The 16179-nt window shown below is 32.1% G+C and overlaps 1 protein-coding gene across 11 annotated transcripts in view; it reads right to left on the bottom strand.

Moving 5' to 3' along the window:
- The window catches only part of LOC148278663 (adipokinetic hormone/corazonin-related peptide receptor variant I-like), a 115879-nt gene that overhangs the window by 16820 nt on the left and 82880 nt on the right, over positions 1-16179 (bottom strand). For 10 of the 11 annotated variants that reach the window (XM_088231054.1, XM_088231055.1, XM_088231045.1 and 7 more), the window contains 4 exons: positions 14209-14436; positions 12625-12829; positions 10236-10392; positions 7459-7646 (listed from right to left, as the gene is read on the bottom strand). In XM_088231054.1, coding sequence (XP_088087180.1) covers positions 7459-7646; positions 10236-10392; positions 12625-12829; positions 14209-14409 — 751 coding nt within the window. In that variant the 5' untranslated portion in view covers positions 14410-14436. Of the gene's footprint in view, positions 1-7458; positions 7647-10235; positions 10393-12624; positions 12830-13171; positions 13324-14208; positions 14437-16179 lie in introns of those variants that run through there. The other variant, XM_088231056.1, reaches the window with a different exon arrangement.

The following is a 16179-nucleotide window of genomic DNA, read 5'->3' as shown; positions in this document are numbered from 1 at the left end:
GGGATGTATAATGTTACCATGGTTGTTCAACATATACATCGATAACTGTATGAAAGAACTGAAAGATTTAAGAATGGGAGCAAAAATGAGTGGTATAACTGTAAACTGTCTTCTGTATGCGGATGATGCCGTGCTTCTTGCTAGCAGCAAAGAAGACCTTCAATTCTTGGTAACAAAAGTCTACGATGTATGCAAGAAAAGCGATTTGCTTATGAATGTTGATAAATCGAAAGTGATGGTTTTTGAAAGGGATGAAAATATAACTAAATGTGAGATCAGCGTGAACGGCGATATTCTGAATCAGGTAGAAGAATTTGTGTACCTGGGAAGTATGTTTACTAGGGACGGAAAGGCTGAGAAAAATATTAAAAGGAGGGTGAGTGCCGGGAACAGGGTGAACGGTGCACTAAAATCTACTTTGACAAACAAACGTTTATCGCAGGAGGCTAAACTAGCAGTTCACAACGGAGTTCTAGTGCCAACTCTAATGTATGAGAGCGAAGTATGGAATTGGAAAAATGATGATGAAAGTAGGTTGAATGCTGTCGAAATGCGGTCCCTCAGGCAAATGTGTGGTAAAACGATGTATGATAGGTGCACAAATGTCGAGATCCGTGAAGTGTGTAAGGCTGAGACATGCATTATTGACAGAATCAAGAAAGGGGTGCTGCGTTGGTTTCGACATGTAGAGCGAATGGAAAGCGAAAGAACAGCTAAAAGGATCTACGATGCAAATGTTAATGGATGAAGAAAACGAGGAAGACTGAGAAAGATATGGCACGATCAAGTCTATCAAATACTTGAAGATGGACATGTCAAAAGTAGGAATAATCGGCGTGCATGCATGAGAAGATGTATGAATGTAGAGGAAGCGAGGTCTGTATGCCAAGATAGAGTGTTATGGCGTTCTATCCTCTCTGCTTACCCCTATGGGAAAACGGCGTGATGGTTTGTTGTTGTTGTTGTTGTATTATGTTTTGGAATTCAACCACAAACAAGTACCTGGGCACCTATTTATCAATGAAAAGTCCCTTTAATCCGGACAGTTTCTGAACGCTTTCACGACACAATCAGGCATTTTTCTTTTCATTTCTTTTGGTTTCAAATTAAAAGTTTCAATACTAGAGAAAAGAACAAAATTAGACTTCCATTTAGGAAAAAGGCAAAGTCACAAAATTCAATTTTATTTAAAGCAATTAAAAAGTATTACGAAATGGAAAAAAATATTTATGAAGAAAAAAACATATCAAAATTTAAAATAATGGTCAAGACATATGTGATAAACAATTTATAAATTAAATATATTTGCAATGTTATTATAAGAACACACATAACAATATGTATGATATGTGTGCCCTATTTTAAGATTTAAATAAAAAATAAAAAATAAAAAAAAAGTCAAGCTCGCATCAAAACCCGGCTGACTTTTTAAAGAATGACTGAGTTCGCGTTGGACATGAGTTAAAGTCATAGTTTAGAGGGGGTCATGGTAAAACGTGGTCTAATTTTTCTTCATTTACACGTATTCCCGTATTTCATCCCTTGATTATGATACTAAAGCAGTGATTTTGGCACGATTATGATTTAAGTAAGTTGAGAACTTTAACCAATCCCACGAGGAGATGAAACGGAAAACTAACCCGTAATAGCTCAAAAAAGGCAAAAATAAATAACGTAGGTTCTTATTACTTTATTAATCTGGTTAAATATATAATTCTTCAGTTCGCGTGTCACTGAACCCCTCCAAACTGGCTGATGAAATTTCCGATGATTTTTTTTTCTTTGTATTTAAGTGGGTCCCTGGATGGTTTAGATTTTTAAATTGGACCCGGTAGGTGGTGCTGCAATCTCAATGTCAAATGTCACTCAGTGTAGAGTTTATCTAAAATTCGAATTTTTCAATGTTTTGCATTTGCTGAACCAGTTAATAACAGGCAATGCAACGTTCAGGCAGAACAACGTCGGTCAGGTCCGCTAATTTATTTATAAGTTTGTAAAAACCACATAAACTTTAGAGTTATATGTCATCATTGAAAAATTAGTTTGACGTCATCATTAAAAAGTGTTCTGAAATCTTTAGGCGGTGTGATTTTTTTCCGGTGGTAAAACAAAAGAACAATTACTTTTGTAAAACCCAAAACCATCTCTACTGTATTTTTTTTAAAATATGTAAACTGAATAACCCCATTAGATAAGTTTTAAGCTGTTGTAATTCCCTAACGATTAAAGGATATTTTTTAATAAATACAGTTTATTCATTTATTTAATTTATTTATTTACATACGTAAGTTTATTGTACATTATTTGAGATATAAGTCCCAACTCTATGGGACTAGAAGTCCTGTGTTGAGATGGAATGAGCAATTAGTTGACACAGACACATGAGTATATCACCACAAATATAGGATCAGAAACATAAAAAAATTAAAACATATACATTAGGCTGGAGTGAAATGAGGCAATTTTTTTTATTTTTTTATATCATTGACCGTATATAACAAAACGATGTTATGGATAAGTAGCTGTTAAAATAGGTATGAATTATTTTTTTTACTTATCTTCAGCTGGCGCAGAAGACTTGAAATTTAGAAAAAGACAGAATTTTTCGAAATATTTCAATAAATAATATTAGTTTTATCCATTTTAACTTCATTACCTCAATTTAAAATATTAAAAAATGCAAGATTATAACTCGTTTTTATTATTTTAACCTTCAGTCATATCACTTTTATGCAGGGAAGTTCGTTGATCATCTAAGAAAAACTGAGGTTTTGTGTCAAATGTTGACATTTCTTTACTCGGTTTTATTCTTGCTCGGATGTATCCATCATTTGTTGCAGTTCCACAAACAGCCAAACTTGCATCAGTGACCAGTTTTACGTCTCTTTTCACAGCTTGTGTGTGACAAAAAAACACTTCAGTACAGATATTTATATTTTTATTAATAATTTTGCCCCTTATTTCACTCTCACCATATTTTGAAGTAAATGGCAGCTAGAATATTTTTTTTGTTGTCCAGTTCATCAAACCATAATAGTTAAGTTAATTTTGGGAGTCAGAAACTCTCTTGCTTTCTTTTTTTTTGCAGTTTTTAGCGCTTCAAGAATTCGTCTATTTGCTATTTCTTTAATATATTGCCTTTTGTCTTGCAGCATAACTAGCAAAATATTCTCGGAATGTTCCAAGAAAAAGTTCCGCTGAATACAGCATAATAATTAGAAACGCCATTATTTTCAGGTCAGTCTTTAAATAAGAGCATATTTTTATCATGCTTGGGGTATTATTTAGACCGTATTTGCAAGAGAGTTTAGTTTTTATGGTGAACATTGTCGGCGCGTACACTTTTATTACGAACTAAGAAAGCTCGACCAGACTTTCAGATGGGAATGTTGTAGCCACATATAATCTTAATATTCTGTTTGCGCAGGTTAGCCAACGAGAGAGTGCCAGATTTCTTGGTTGCTTATTAGCCAAGTCAGTTGTCACGCTACCTTGTGTACCCCGTGTTAAACCCGTGTTTACTTCTGTTCCATCATATCTAATAGAGACAATAGTCGATAAAATATCTCCAATGTTTAAATTAAAAAACTGCATTATGCTTTTTTTTATAGAATAAGCGGTTTCAGAAAAAGGCGTGATGTGGCCAATGTACTAAGAATCTGGCTCGGAGAGCAAAACAATATGTTTTTCTGTGATTTCTTCATTTGTTTGTATTAGTGATAGTAATGGGTGAGTTTGTGTTTGTGAGTAGGAATATGACAGGAATAATGGGTTTATTCCACAGTTTAATCACATAACTTACAATTATTTCGCATTTGTCTTTCGCAGAAGGATCTTTTCCATTAGATAGCCACAGTAAGTCATTTTTTACTCTCAAATAAAACTTTATTATTTCTTTGTACGTAGGTAACATATTGTTTTTAAATTTTCAGGGCCATCAAACACGGGACACAACGAATCCTTAATGGGTGGACATACTGGCGTTTGATATTTATCAACTCAATTAGAATCACTCAATATTCTCAAACGTTATTATACGATTAAAAACTCATTAGATTAGATACTCAATGTTGTTAAAAACTTAATTTTACATAGAAATGGCAAGTTAGTGTCTTTTGATATTGTTGATTAATTTACACGACCGTTGAAACTAAAAATGTATTTTAAAATATTTGAATAATTCAGATTTACAAAAAAAAAATTCGTACTACCTTTTACGTTTTTTTAATGCATGTATAAATCAAAATTATTTTTAATTTAATGATATCGTATATAATCAACTTGAAGGCTTACCCATGGGAGGCTTAAATCCTTAAATTGCTAATATGATTGTCAACTATTTATAAAATACATTTTTTTACTGTAAATCTTCTTTATTAAATAATATTTTACCGTGGAGAAGGTATGTAGATGAGGTTTTATGTACTTAAACAGGTTTAGATCGTCAATTGAATGCATTTTAAAACTTATTAAACCAGTTTCATAAAAAAAATACTGATTTGTTGAGTCAAATTCACAGCTTAGATGTTTAGATATAACTTAAATTAATACAAACAATAAAATTTAATTAAAAATAATAAAATAAATAAAAAACAACTTTGATTTTAACAATCTATTTTTTGACATATTACAACAGAGATGAAGAACATTTGAGAGAAGGTAATATATAAGTCTAGGCATCTACAGGACTTATGACCTGTCATTGGCTGGTTTAAGTGGCCAGTTAACACACTGTGTAACATTCACCATTCTGCCTATATTTGAACATCTATATTCCGGCGTTTGGACAAACTCAAAATAGTATTGATAAATCTATTTTTTTATTTAATTCTCCGACCGAGTGGTTAAAAACAAAATCGTTACCGTATACGTTTATTTTATCATTGTAAATAACCACAAAGCTGGTGTTTCAAATATAAATTTTATGAATTTAAATCATTTAGGAAATCGACATCTACACTATACACTTTATAGGTATACGGTCATACATAAAGCTTCTAATTGTCCATTATCACCTACACATTCAACTTTATTTTCTTTACATTATCGTATTATTTCAATTCAATTAAATAAAAATAATTTTGAATTAGAATCAAACACTATAAAAAACCATTGCTTTCAATAATGGCGATGATTCAGATATAATTGATGATATTTTAAATAAAAAAACTCAAAACAAATTATAGAAATAGATATTTAATTTTTTTCTCAAAGCTCATCTAATAATAATTATAATTAGAGTAGAATCATATTGGGAGGACGCACAGGAGCTGACAGCCTATAGAGATGCACGGAGGCAGCCAAAAAGTTTACCTTCTGGCAGATCCGCGTTGTCTCTCAATCTTGTCCATTAATATAATTACAAAGTGTTTCATTTTAAATAAATAAAATGAATTTGTAATTAATACAGTTGTAGGATATCATTCTATTTGTTTCGATGCAGGATGTGATCCAGATAGAAAATCTTACGGACCTTTCTGTATTTTAACAATTGCCTTATTTTGCAATAAACTCACCTCAGAACCTCTATATTTGTCTTCTAAGTGAATTCGCAACTGAATCATAATTGAACCTGAACACGCCGAGTTAATGAATAAACAAATTGTCTGCCATAGTAATTTGTATGAGAAAAAAGTTTCAAAAAACAATAAATGTTTGATAATGTATTGCAAAAAAAATCAAGTAATTCCGAAAAACTTTTAACTTAAAATATTTTTGGGCATTGTTATGCCCCATCAAGTCCCAATATTTGAAACGCGGCAATGCTATTCGAGGGCTTTTAATAAAATTCACGATTTTTTCTGACCTCATTATAGGACTTAATGGCATTTGATTTTAATAATCATTTTATACTTCACTTTATGGAATAACAAGGAGTATTCATTAAATTTAGAAATACAAATGTTGACTATATTTTAGAGTCAGAATGCCGAACCCAGTTTGGCCTGATTTAGGTGTTCCGACCCTTAATGAATTTTATAATTGGATGGATCTCTAATCTTTTCAATTTTTTATTTTGTTTTAGTTGTTTCAAATACTTTTATGTTTGCAAAATTTCCCAAAGACGGGCGTGGGTGGTCTCTCAGGATATGCAAGTGCAAGAAAACGTTTTAATCGATATGCCCAGTGTCTAGAGTAAAGTTTTCTTAAAATGTGACCGATTTATTCGAGGATTAGGATATTTATCCGAGGATTAAGATATCGAATGACGATACCCTGACGTGCACACACCGAGAACCTTCAGACAAATGGACGGTCGGGCTGCTTCAACGTTGCTGACGTCTGACGGACTCGGTTTTAGACCAGGACGTACCCCTTTTCATCACCGGCTCCCTTCGTTTGCCTTCAGCCTCGGAGTCACTTCGATGGACGCTCAGTCATCGTACCTGGTAATCGGCTAAGAACGTATATGTGTATAGTTTCTGCCTGTGTGAGTCTTTTATTTTATTCTAAGAAATAGTCCCACCGTAATCCGTGGTGCTTAAAATTTATCAAGGCAAGCTTCAAGTAGTATTTTAGTGTCAAGCTACACTACAGTATTGATTATACGTCTTATGTCACTTGAGTATTGTATTAATGTATACTGTTTACTACTCAGATTTTCAAATGCAATACGTTTATTATCTTAAAAAAAACATATTCAATTAGAATAAAATAAATAAAACAACTTGTTTTTGAGCACAAATTTTTTTTTTCACCGACCGGTTTCAAAGCAAACAAGCTTCTTCGTCAAGGTTAACGTAACTTCTGAATTCTCACCTATTTTATTTTTATCATGTTTACTAATTACTCGGGTCTTTTTTCCCTAAAGAGTGCTAGACCGCAGTGTACTAAGAGAAGTATTGTTTATTTGGTTTTTTTTTTTTCTTATTATGAATATCTTTTTAATTTCTAAGATTTCTAAATTGTCCAATATTAATATTTTATTTTTAACATGAAATACTTTTAATTCAGTGTCTTTATTGAGGTTACGATTATTTTCTATCAGATGGTTTGCGGATTCAGAAAAAATATTATTGACCTTGTAAACCTTGACTAAGAAGCTTGTTTGCTTTGAAACCGGTCGGTGGAAAAAAAAAGTAGTTAAAAACAAATTTGTTTTATTTATTTTGTTAAAATAAATAACCACAAAAATAGTGCTTAAAAATAACATTTATATTTAATTAGGTTTGGAAGACGTAAATCAAAACAAAAATAATGTCACATAAAGGGTTAATTTCTCTTAAGTACGTAAATCCAGTAAATGCTTAAAATTACTCTAAAAAATACTCCCAATTTCTGTTTAACATTTATTGATTTAATTATTTTCTTGACGCGAGTAAAAAAAAGGCACTTAAAATTTTATTTAATTTTTTGACGCCGATACAGCATACAGCATATAGGTCTTTGAACTGAATAAATTGTCATTTTTGAATCTAGGCAATATGAGTAGAAAGTGAAGGTAATGTTGGAACTGACCTGTTGACTTTCGGTCCAGAGAGCGCGGGAAAAGACAGCCGCAACACCGCGCCGTTTCCCGACGGAAGTTCATGGCGTAACTTCCGTACACCAGAGGGTTCATGCAAGAGTTGGATACGGCCATTATAAAGAAGAAGTCCTGTAGGCGACTGTCCACGCTCTGAGCACTCTCTCGGTCGAACATGTACCTAAGAAAGGTAATACAAAACTTGCTTTATATATATTCACATATATTCACGTGTGGGGTTGCACAAAAGAAAAAAGTTGAAACTTGTTAAATGTTCAATGCGTGTTGCGTTTTCTTCCAAATATCCAAATATAATGAGTTGAATAATATAAGTGATACTAAGCAATCTATTTGCCTACTTGGACGAAAACGCCCGGTTTTCTCTCTTTTCGGAAGAGATTTGCTAGTAACGCGGGTGGAGAAATATAAGTTTTGATCGCGTGAGTTGCGTAACATTTACATTTACATTTTTTTTTTTTTGCGTAAGTCCATATTAGTACATATTTAAATTGATCGTTTGCTCAAAGATTATAATTTTCTGATGGGGGTAATTATCTTTTCAGCGCTTTGCCAGGCTTATCTTAGGAAGACTAATGCTAACTCTTTTAGTTAATCAATCTAACCAACATATTTTATGCTTAATTTAACGGAGAGTACCAAATAAATATCATGGGTAAAATAATGATGAAATTTGTTGGATGAAAAAGGCCGTCGTTTTTGCAATTCAGAATCAGCAACTGGATAACATATATCCGCATACTTAATTCATTTATTTAACTTTTCGTACATAAAGTTATTTGTACGTTGGCGGGTTTATTGCCGAATGGCAATTTTTTCCAACCAACCAATAAAATAAAAGTTTTATTTTTATAATTCAAGTTACAGAACATATTCAATAGAAAAAAATGATAAAAAAGTTAAAAATATATAAAAATAGAAATAAACGTAATAAATTAACTTAAATCAAAACTTTTACTCAATGGGTGAAAGGAAATAAAGAGGAAAGAGGAAAGGAGGGAAGGAGGATGTTTCTTCAAACGTGATTTAAACAGAGATAATGTAGTAACATCTTTGATGGTGGATTGGAGATGATTCCACAGTCGAGCCGCATGGACACTTTATGAGTTAGAGAAGAAAAAGGAATTTTAGATGGGTATTAAGAAAGTGCCTTGAGAGGTTAACCATAATCAAGGATTGGAAGATGTAAGCTCTAGACTAATGTTTGCTTAACATTACTTAGCATAAAATTCTGCAATCTTTTGAGTGACTGCAAGCTGCTATAAAGTTTACGACTCACTTCGTTAACCTAATCGTGCTACCCTAAATACTTATGTTTGATTAAACCTAAGTTTTTAATTGAAGTTACGAATGCAATTTCTGTGCCAACCATTTTGTGTAGGTAAATCAACTTTGAAATACATTTTTTTACTACCAATAAGTACAATTTGGGTTTTTGTTGGATTTATAGGAAGTTAATTTTATTTTGAAGCTAATTGAGTGCAAGTGACATTATTTTATGTGCTTCAACAATGTCACCGGGCTTGAAATGAAAATTCAATAGCAAATCATCGATCGGCATTAAAATAATATGAACGGAGGAGGTTTTGTGTTATTGGATTGATAAAACGGGAAAAAATTCCCCCGCTTGTGGCACATTAGCAGTAAGATCAATTTAATCTAAAAAAAAACATCTGCCATTTTGACGCATCGAGGACGGCTACGTAAATTCGGTGAAAACCAATTTATCGCGGATAGAGATGGATTTAAGGACTTTAATCTGACAAAAAACACGTTAAAATCAACATAATTAAAAGCACTACGAAAACCAAGAAGATCCAAAAGCGTTAGACGTTTATCATTCATTGCTTGTGTTATTTCGTCAGTTATTTTGCCTGAGGAGGTAGTAGTGCTGTGTCTAGCTCAAAAACAAGATTGCAGAAGATCAAATTGACTGTGGATTGTCAGATAACAATTAATTTGTTTGTAGGCTATTCACTCAATAACTTTGTGGAAACGATGGGCAAAATAGAGATGAGTCTATAATCTTTTTTGGATGCTATGGAGCCATTTTTAGGAAATGAAATGATGAAAACAGTTTTTTGTTGTCTTGAAAAGTAACCTAATGCGAATAAAAAAATAAATAATATGAGAAATAAAGGATAAAGTAAATGGAAAAGTCATAGAAATCATCGACAGACTTAATTCACCACTGCCGAAGGATTTAGTTTTGAGAAAAAGCAGAATACGCGATACTTATAATTTATCGACGATGGAGAAACAAAATTAAGGGAGTATTTTGAGTATTGTTCATATCCTGTAGAAAAATACATTTTGAAGCTTCGTCAATCACCACTAGAAGGGAAGAAAAGTGCAAGTTGAGTTCGTTAAGGTTCAGCAAATTACTTTTGAGACAGATTAAATGTAGAAGTAAGAAAACCGATGTAGAAGTAAGAAAACCTCCGGGTTTTGATGATAACTTTATTGTCATCAAGCAAATACAATTTGGCTGGCTTAAGCATAATATACCTCCTAATAGCATTTGCCAGGCTTGAATACTTTGCGCAATAGGTTATCGTGGTCGTTTTTAATGTCCACTACTAACAACTCCAGCATTTTACGTCGGAACTACGAATGGGGCGTGGATCAAAATTGTAAAGACGCACATGAGTTAGCTGGCAACGGTGAAGCCGGGGGCTGTTTGTAGTCGCGAAGTGCTAAAACTCTTTATGTTCTTATTTATTACGACGAAAATTTTGAAAATTTAACTTACCACAATGTCATGACAATATAAGGCATCCAACACCACGCGAAAACTGACACAATGGTGATGGTCATCCTCAAAGTTCTGCTTCTTGCTCTCTCTATGTTTCTTATGTCTGATCTCCTTAATCTCATTCGGCTTCCTTTTGTCGAAGGGTAGTTTATTTCTAGAAAATATTTTTTTTAAAATTATTTTTTTAATATTTTTTATTATTATTATTATTTTTTATTTTTTTTACAATAAACATAATAGTAAAACAGAGTATTAAAAAAATAAAGCATAATTACAGATCAATGAAATACATATTAATAGAAAAATAGTAAACAAAAAAATCCCACAAAGGCATGGCCTGTTCGTGGGTATACAAGAAAATGTTAATGAATTTTTGCTCCTATAATAAATAATAGACAGTTTTAATATTTTTGTATAACATAAGAAAGAAAAAATGAAATATTCTGTAAAAGATAATATGGTATTTTTTTTATAGTAATTAAAAAAGGAAATAAAAAATAATTTTTAAAAAACACAAAAATATTCCTTATTATAAGGCAACAAAATAAATCATAGAAAAAAGAGTTCATATGTTTCGTTTGAATCAAGGATAGTGCATGCTTTTTAAAAGAAGGAAAGTTTGAAAGTTTGGAATCGATTTGTTTTCATATTATTGCTATTCAATTCAATTTTAGTTATTCATATATAATATGTACATTACAAAATGGAATATCCTAATTCAAACATATAAAAATAATAAGGTAAAACTAGGTATATATAAAAAAAAACACTCTAGTAAACATACCTAATATCCAAAGAATAAAATGTAAAAAAAAGTAAGAGAATCTTGTAACGAAAAACTCCCTCAGAGACGTGAAAAATGTCAATGTCCAAAGTGAAATTGTTCAACATAGAGATAGTCCTTCCAACAGGCATAACCATTGGCAGGTTAGTCCTGTTTATTGGAATGTGAAACAGTGTATGCTGACGCTGTCTAAGGTAATTATCCGGAACATAAAAGCTAATGCCCCGCATAATTACAGATTGATAATACCGCGCAACAATCGAAAGAAGTGCGTAGTTAAATACACATTCCTTCTGGTATTCAAACGGCTGTAACCGAGCATACCCTGGAGGAACTCAGTGGGATAAAACCATGGATAATATCCGCACTCCTTCATGAAGAGAAACCGAAGAAATTTCTTCTCAACCCTCTCCATCATGAGAGAGTACTTCAACTCTTACGGTCCCCAAATCATCGAACCACTCTCGAGTCTACTTCACACCAACGAGTTATAAAGAATTATCAGTACTTGTGCACTACCAAAAACCCTGGCAGTACCCAAAACGAGGCTATAGAGACTTATTAACTGCATTTTTTTACATTGATGAACCACTGCGATTCTTCGTTTGATATATTTCCAGCACTATGTCATATCTATTTGGGAAATTTTGAAACATTGATACACTGAAACGTTAAATACATTTTTTTAGGATTTATGGAATTAAGACAAAAATAATAACTAGTGTGTTTAAGACAAGAATGATTAAATAATGTTTTAAACCAGCCAACGACAGGTCATTAGAGCTGTAAATGCATAGACTTCCACACTTACTTCTCAAAAATGTTTTCCATCCCTGTTACCACAGTGTACTTCTGAGTGTGCGATGTGATATTTTCATAAGGGTAAGGTAAACATTGGATACGGTATTGGTATAAACGAGTTAATTGTATCATAGAACCAGTTTTTGCTATCGATATCAGGTCTTACTGAATATAATTAGTAACATTTTATCGTAATCATAAATTCAACAGGACGTAAATAAATAAATTATCATTCTAAAAGTCAAAAGTCGCATTGAAAATGTGCAAATGAAGAGAAGCAAGGTTCGTAAATGAACAGAAAATATTATTGTATTTTACTGTTCAATGGATACATGTTTTAAGTAGTCCCTAAATCAGCGGAGTATTGAATGAGCAAATAAAGTTTTTTTTATGGAAATGAAGTTGCTCTGGGTCATTGTGCCGAGCGTCGTTCGTACTATCTGCTGACTTGATGTTGAACACTTAGATGCGATTTGAAACTTCGGCAAAGATTGCAAACGACATAGTGACTGTTTTTTTATATATATATTATTAGCCGAACGGTAGTGAAATCATAAGAAAGGTATTCACTGTACATTGTTCTGATTTTATGAGCGGGAAAGCGGGCTACTGAGCATCAGAGCTACGTACATAATGTATTTAAAATTGATATATTTAAGTTGTTCTACATATATCGATTTTTTTTTTTGCATAAATAATTATACAAAGCCGCGATGTTTATGTAAACTTAACAAAGAAATAAGTGGATAAAGCTTAATATGAATGAAACAGCTCCAACTGAAAAATGATATATTTTACTACCTTTTGTTTCCCTAGAGTTCTTAGAGATCTCACACAGGATGCAGGAATAGGCCACGACGATTATGAAGAGAGGGATGAAGTAGAGAGCGGACACACAGAACAGGTTGTAGGCCATCTCTTGGGCGCGTGTTGAGAAAAATCCAAAAGCGACGCACTGCTCGAAGTCGCGGTTATCCGGGTGAGGAGACACGTGAAATACGATGCTCTGAAATAATATAGGTACAAACCGAAGGTGAATTTTATTATTATAATACAAAAATGGCAGTATTCAAGTTATTTGCAATAAAATACTTTATTAAGGATCCTTCATGCCATATAAAAAATTTAATAAATATGTAAATATGCAAATACGCAACTGATTGAAAGTGTAAACAATTACTTTGAGAAAATTCAACGCAGCAGTAAATAAATATTACTCTCTTGACTCATCAGTTGAATTTTATCAGCAAAGCTCGCGCAAATACCCGACACCTGCACCTGCCGGTGAGCAGGTACGCAAAATAATAAAACGATTAATCGATAAAAAAACGTTCAACAAATCTTTTACTTAGCTTTATCGAACTAATCCTGAATTTTCCGGCGTCAAATTCCGGAGGATGTATATTAAACCACGGCATCCGCAAACAAAAGCTTATACTGAAAGAAATCACGCAAATAATGGACTTTTTGAATATGTGTCACCATTTATCATCACCGACTGCATTGATAAGAATAATTATTACCGTATGTGCTTAGACACTGTTTTTATCAGACGTATAATAAATATAAACATTATTTTTATTCCACCACCAATAGTAGTAGGTGCCCATGAATGGAAATACCATCTGCATTTTGCGCTTGTTACGTGTTTATTTAGTTATACACTTAGAAATATTTGATATGAAATATCTCGGCGCAATTCTTTTGATTTGTTCGATTAACTAGATAAATGAAGATACGATGCCAAGACGACATCATTGTTATTTTTACCTTTCTCGAATAGAGCGCTTTACCTGAAAATTATTATTTGTATTTCTTTCATAAAATTAAATTATTCGTAAGAATATTTAAAATTATTTCAAAAATATTTCAAGTGCGTTAAAATGCTTATAAAAAGGCTAAATTTCACTATCAGAAATATTTCCACTTCTTTATTTGCTTCGTTTTCCATTCCCTCTCCGTTGCGATAAATTTCAATTTAACGAGTATTTTAAAATAATTCTTGACAAGTAGTGGATTCGACCCATCGAGTTTTTTCATTGTAATCACTCTAACCAGTAAATGACAAATCATAAGTCATGTAAATGTTATTTTCCGAAATATAACATATAATTCGATGCCTTGACTTACATATACTTTCTTTTTTACTTTTGACAGTGAAATATGTATCGGTCTCAATCAAATTTATAAATTCAATTCTTCAACTTCACTAAAATCAATAGATGGAGGAATCAAACATATGCAAAATGGTGAATGTTACACAGTGTGTAAAGTGGAACTTAAACCAGCCAACAACATATTATACATATTATTATATTTTAAACATGTTATATTGCTATATGTACTTGCACTTCTTTTTTTACGGTTTGAGCCTTAAAACCTTACCTGTGGAATGCTGCATATAAAAGATACACCCCAAGCGAAGAATAGCATCATCCTCCCTCTCCTTCTGGCATCAGTCACCCTCAGTGGATGGAGGACGGCGAAGTAGCGGTCCAAAGACACGCAGACCAGCACGTTGGAGGATAGGTAGAGGCCGAAGGCCCTGAGGAACAGGAATGCCTTACAGCCCAAATTCCCCGCCATCCACTTCACGGTTATTCGCCAACCGATCTACAAATACCAAAAAAATTACAACTTAGCACCCCCCATCAAACACAACAGGTTATTATGGATTTATTGATTATTTATTAAGTCAATTCATAACATCTCAAGAACTAAAATAAACTCTAAATAAACTTACAATTTTTTCAAGTACGTATTCTTAAAAATTGATTTGAAATATTTCAATGCTTTTTTATTTCTTTAGGTTACTCGTTGTACAGCTTCAATCCCTTGTACAATGAATTTTGAGACTCTCTCCGCATTTGTAATTTTATATTTTTTATCTCTTTTATTATTATTAGTATTGTTTGTTTCTTGAATACATATTTTATTTTAAAAAAACGCCTCTAAAACTATCAAATGAAGCATTAATTTATTTTAATATACTATTAGTACCATCGACCTATGAATACGCCCCGAGCTTTCGAAAATGATGACATTTACAAACGCTCTGTGATACATAAACGCTATGTGATGCACAACGCATATTTAATCACCTCGGTTCAATTCGGCTCAATTCAGTCTTCGACCTGCAGCCGTATATGACACTTAGAATCAAAACAAAAATGCCTGCTTGTGTCACTATATTGTGTCAAAACCTTTTTGCATAAACATCGTTGAAAAGATTGTGCAATTTTTCATTCATAAAGATTTTTGCACGAGTGCTTGTAATTTAATAATGCATATTCAAATTAACTTTTTTGGAAATGTGAAACTATTTTTACTGGCGCAATTACGAAGCTCTGCTTTTTAACAGGGGTGTGATGGGAAAGTGTTTTAAAAATAAAATAAATGTTAGGTTATAATAATTTTTGCTTTCCCCGAAATCCAGTGAAAATAATTAAATGAGTAGAAATTAATAGGTATTTTAAGAAATAATCTGATTGGGATCCACCAAAAAGGAAAGTTGATTGTAAACATCAAAATACAAATCAAATATGCGTATCCTCTAGTTGCTAGTAGTAAATAAATAATAATAAATAAACAAACAAACACAATAACTATGGGTACGTTTTCGTGTCACAACTTTTACAAGGCGCGTCTATATGTATTTAAAGGTAAATGATAAGTACATATTATTATGTATGTACCATCTACGTCGGGTAAAAGAGCTGCTGCATTTCATTGTCAAAATTCTAGTAGGGTAGATAGCTAACAAAATATACCTATTTACTTATTAACGCCCAAAAGGCTTTAACATGTACATAAGTTATATACAATTTACAATTATAAAATGAAAAAAGTATGTTTAAAAAACATATTAAAATACTAAAAACTCAATTTTTTTTTTTTAAGAATAATTGGTACTAATAATTTTTTGGTCATCAGTGTGTTTTTTCCCGAGAGTTCTCGGAAACAGAGAATTAATTTGCAAATTCGACTAAAATAAATTAGTGTATTTCAAACAATTATGATACCTCATTGGACTTTTAGGCCCATTAAATTAAATACATTTGACCAAATCGGGAAGACCAAAAACATTATTTTTCCCACTATACAGAACAAACAGAACAAACAGATCAGACATAATTCTTATATAACCAATTTAAGGTAAATTCAATATATATAAAAAAAATATTGTAGTTTATATTTGCAGTTTAAAATATATGAACCGGAAAAATTTATGCTGGATTTTAATTTTTTTTTTATTACAATGGGTATCATAGAGAGGTAATTAAATCAAAGGGTTGTATTCTAACTGGCTCCTAACCAATGAACAACATATTTTTTTTATTGATAATATTGATTTAA

The sequence above is a fragment of the Micrasema longulum genome, unplaced genomic scaffold (assembly GCF_059751315.1).
Source record: "Micrasema longulum isolate JH-2025_06_02 unplaced genomic scaffold, ASM5975131v1 h1tg000848l, whole genome shotgun sequence".
Classification (NCBI taxonomy): domain Eukaryota; kingdom Metazoa; phylum Arthropoda; class Insecta; order Trichoptera; family Brachycentridae; genus Micrasema; species Micrasema longulum.
This window is presented reverse-complemented; position numbering and strand designations above follow the sequence as displayed.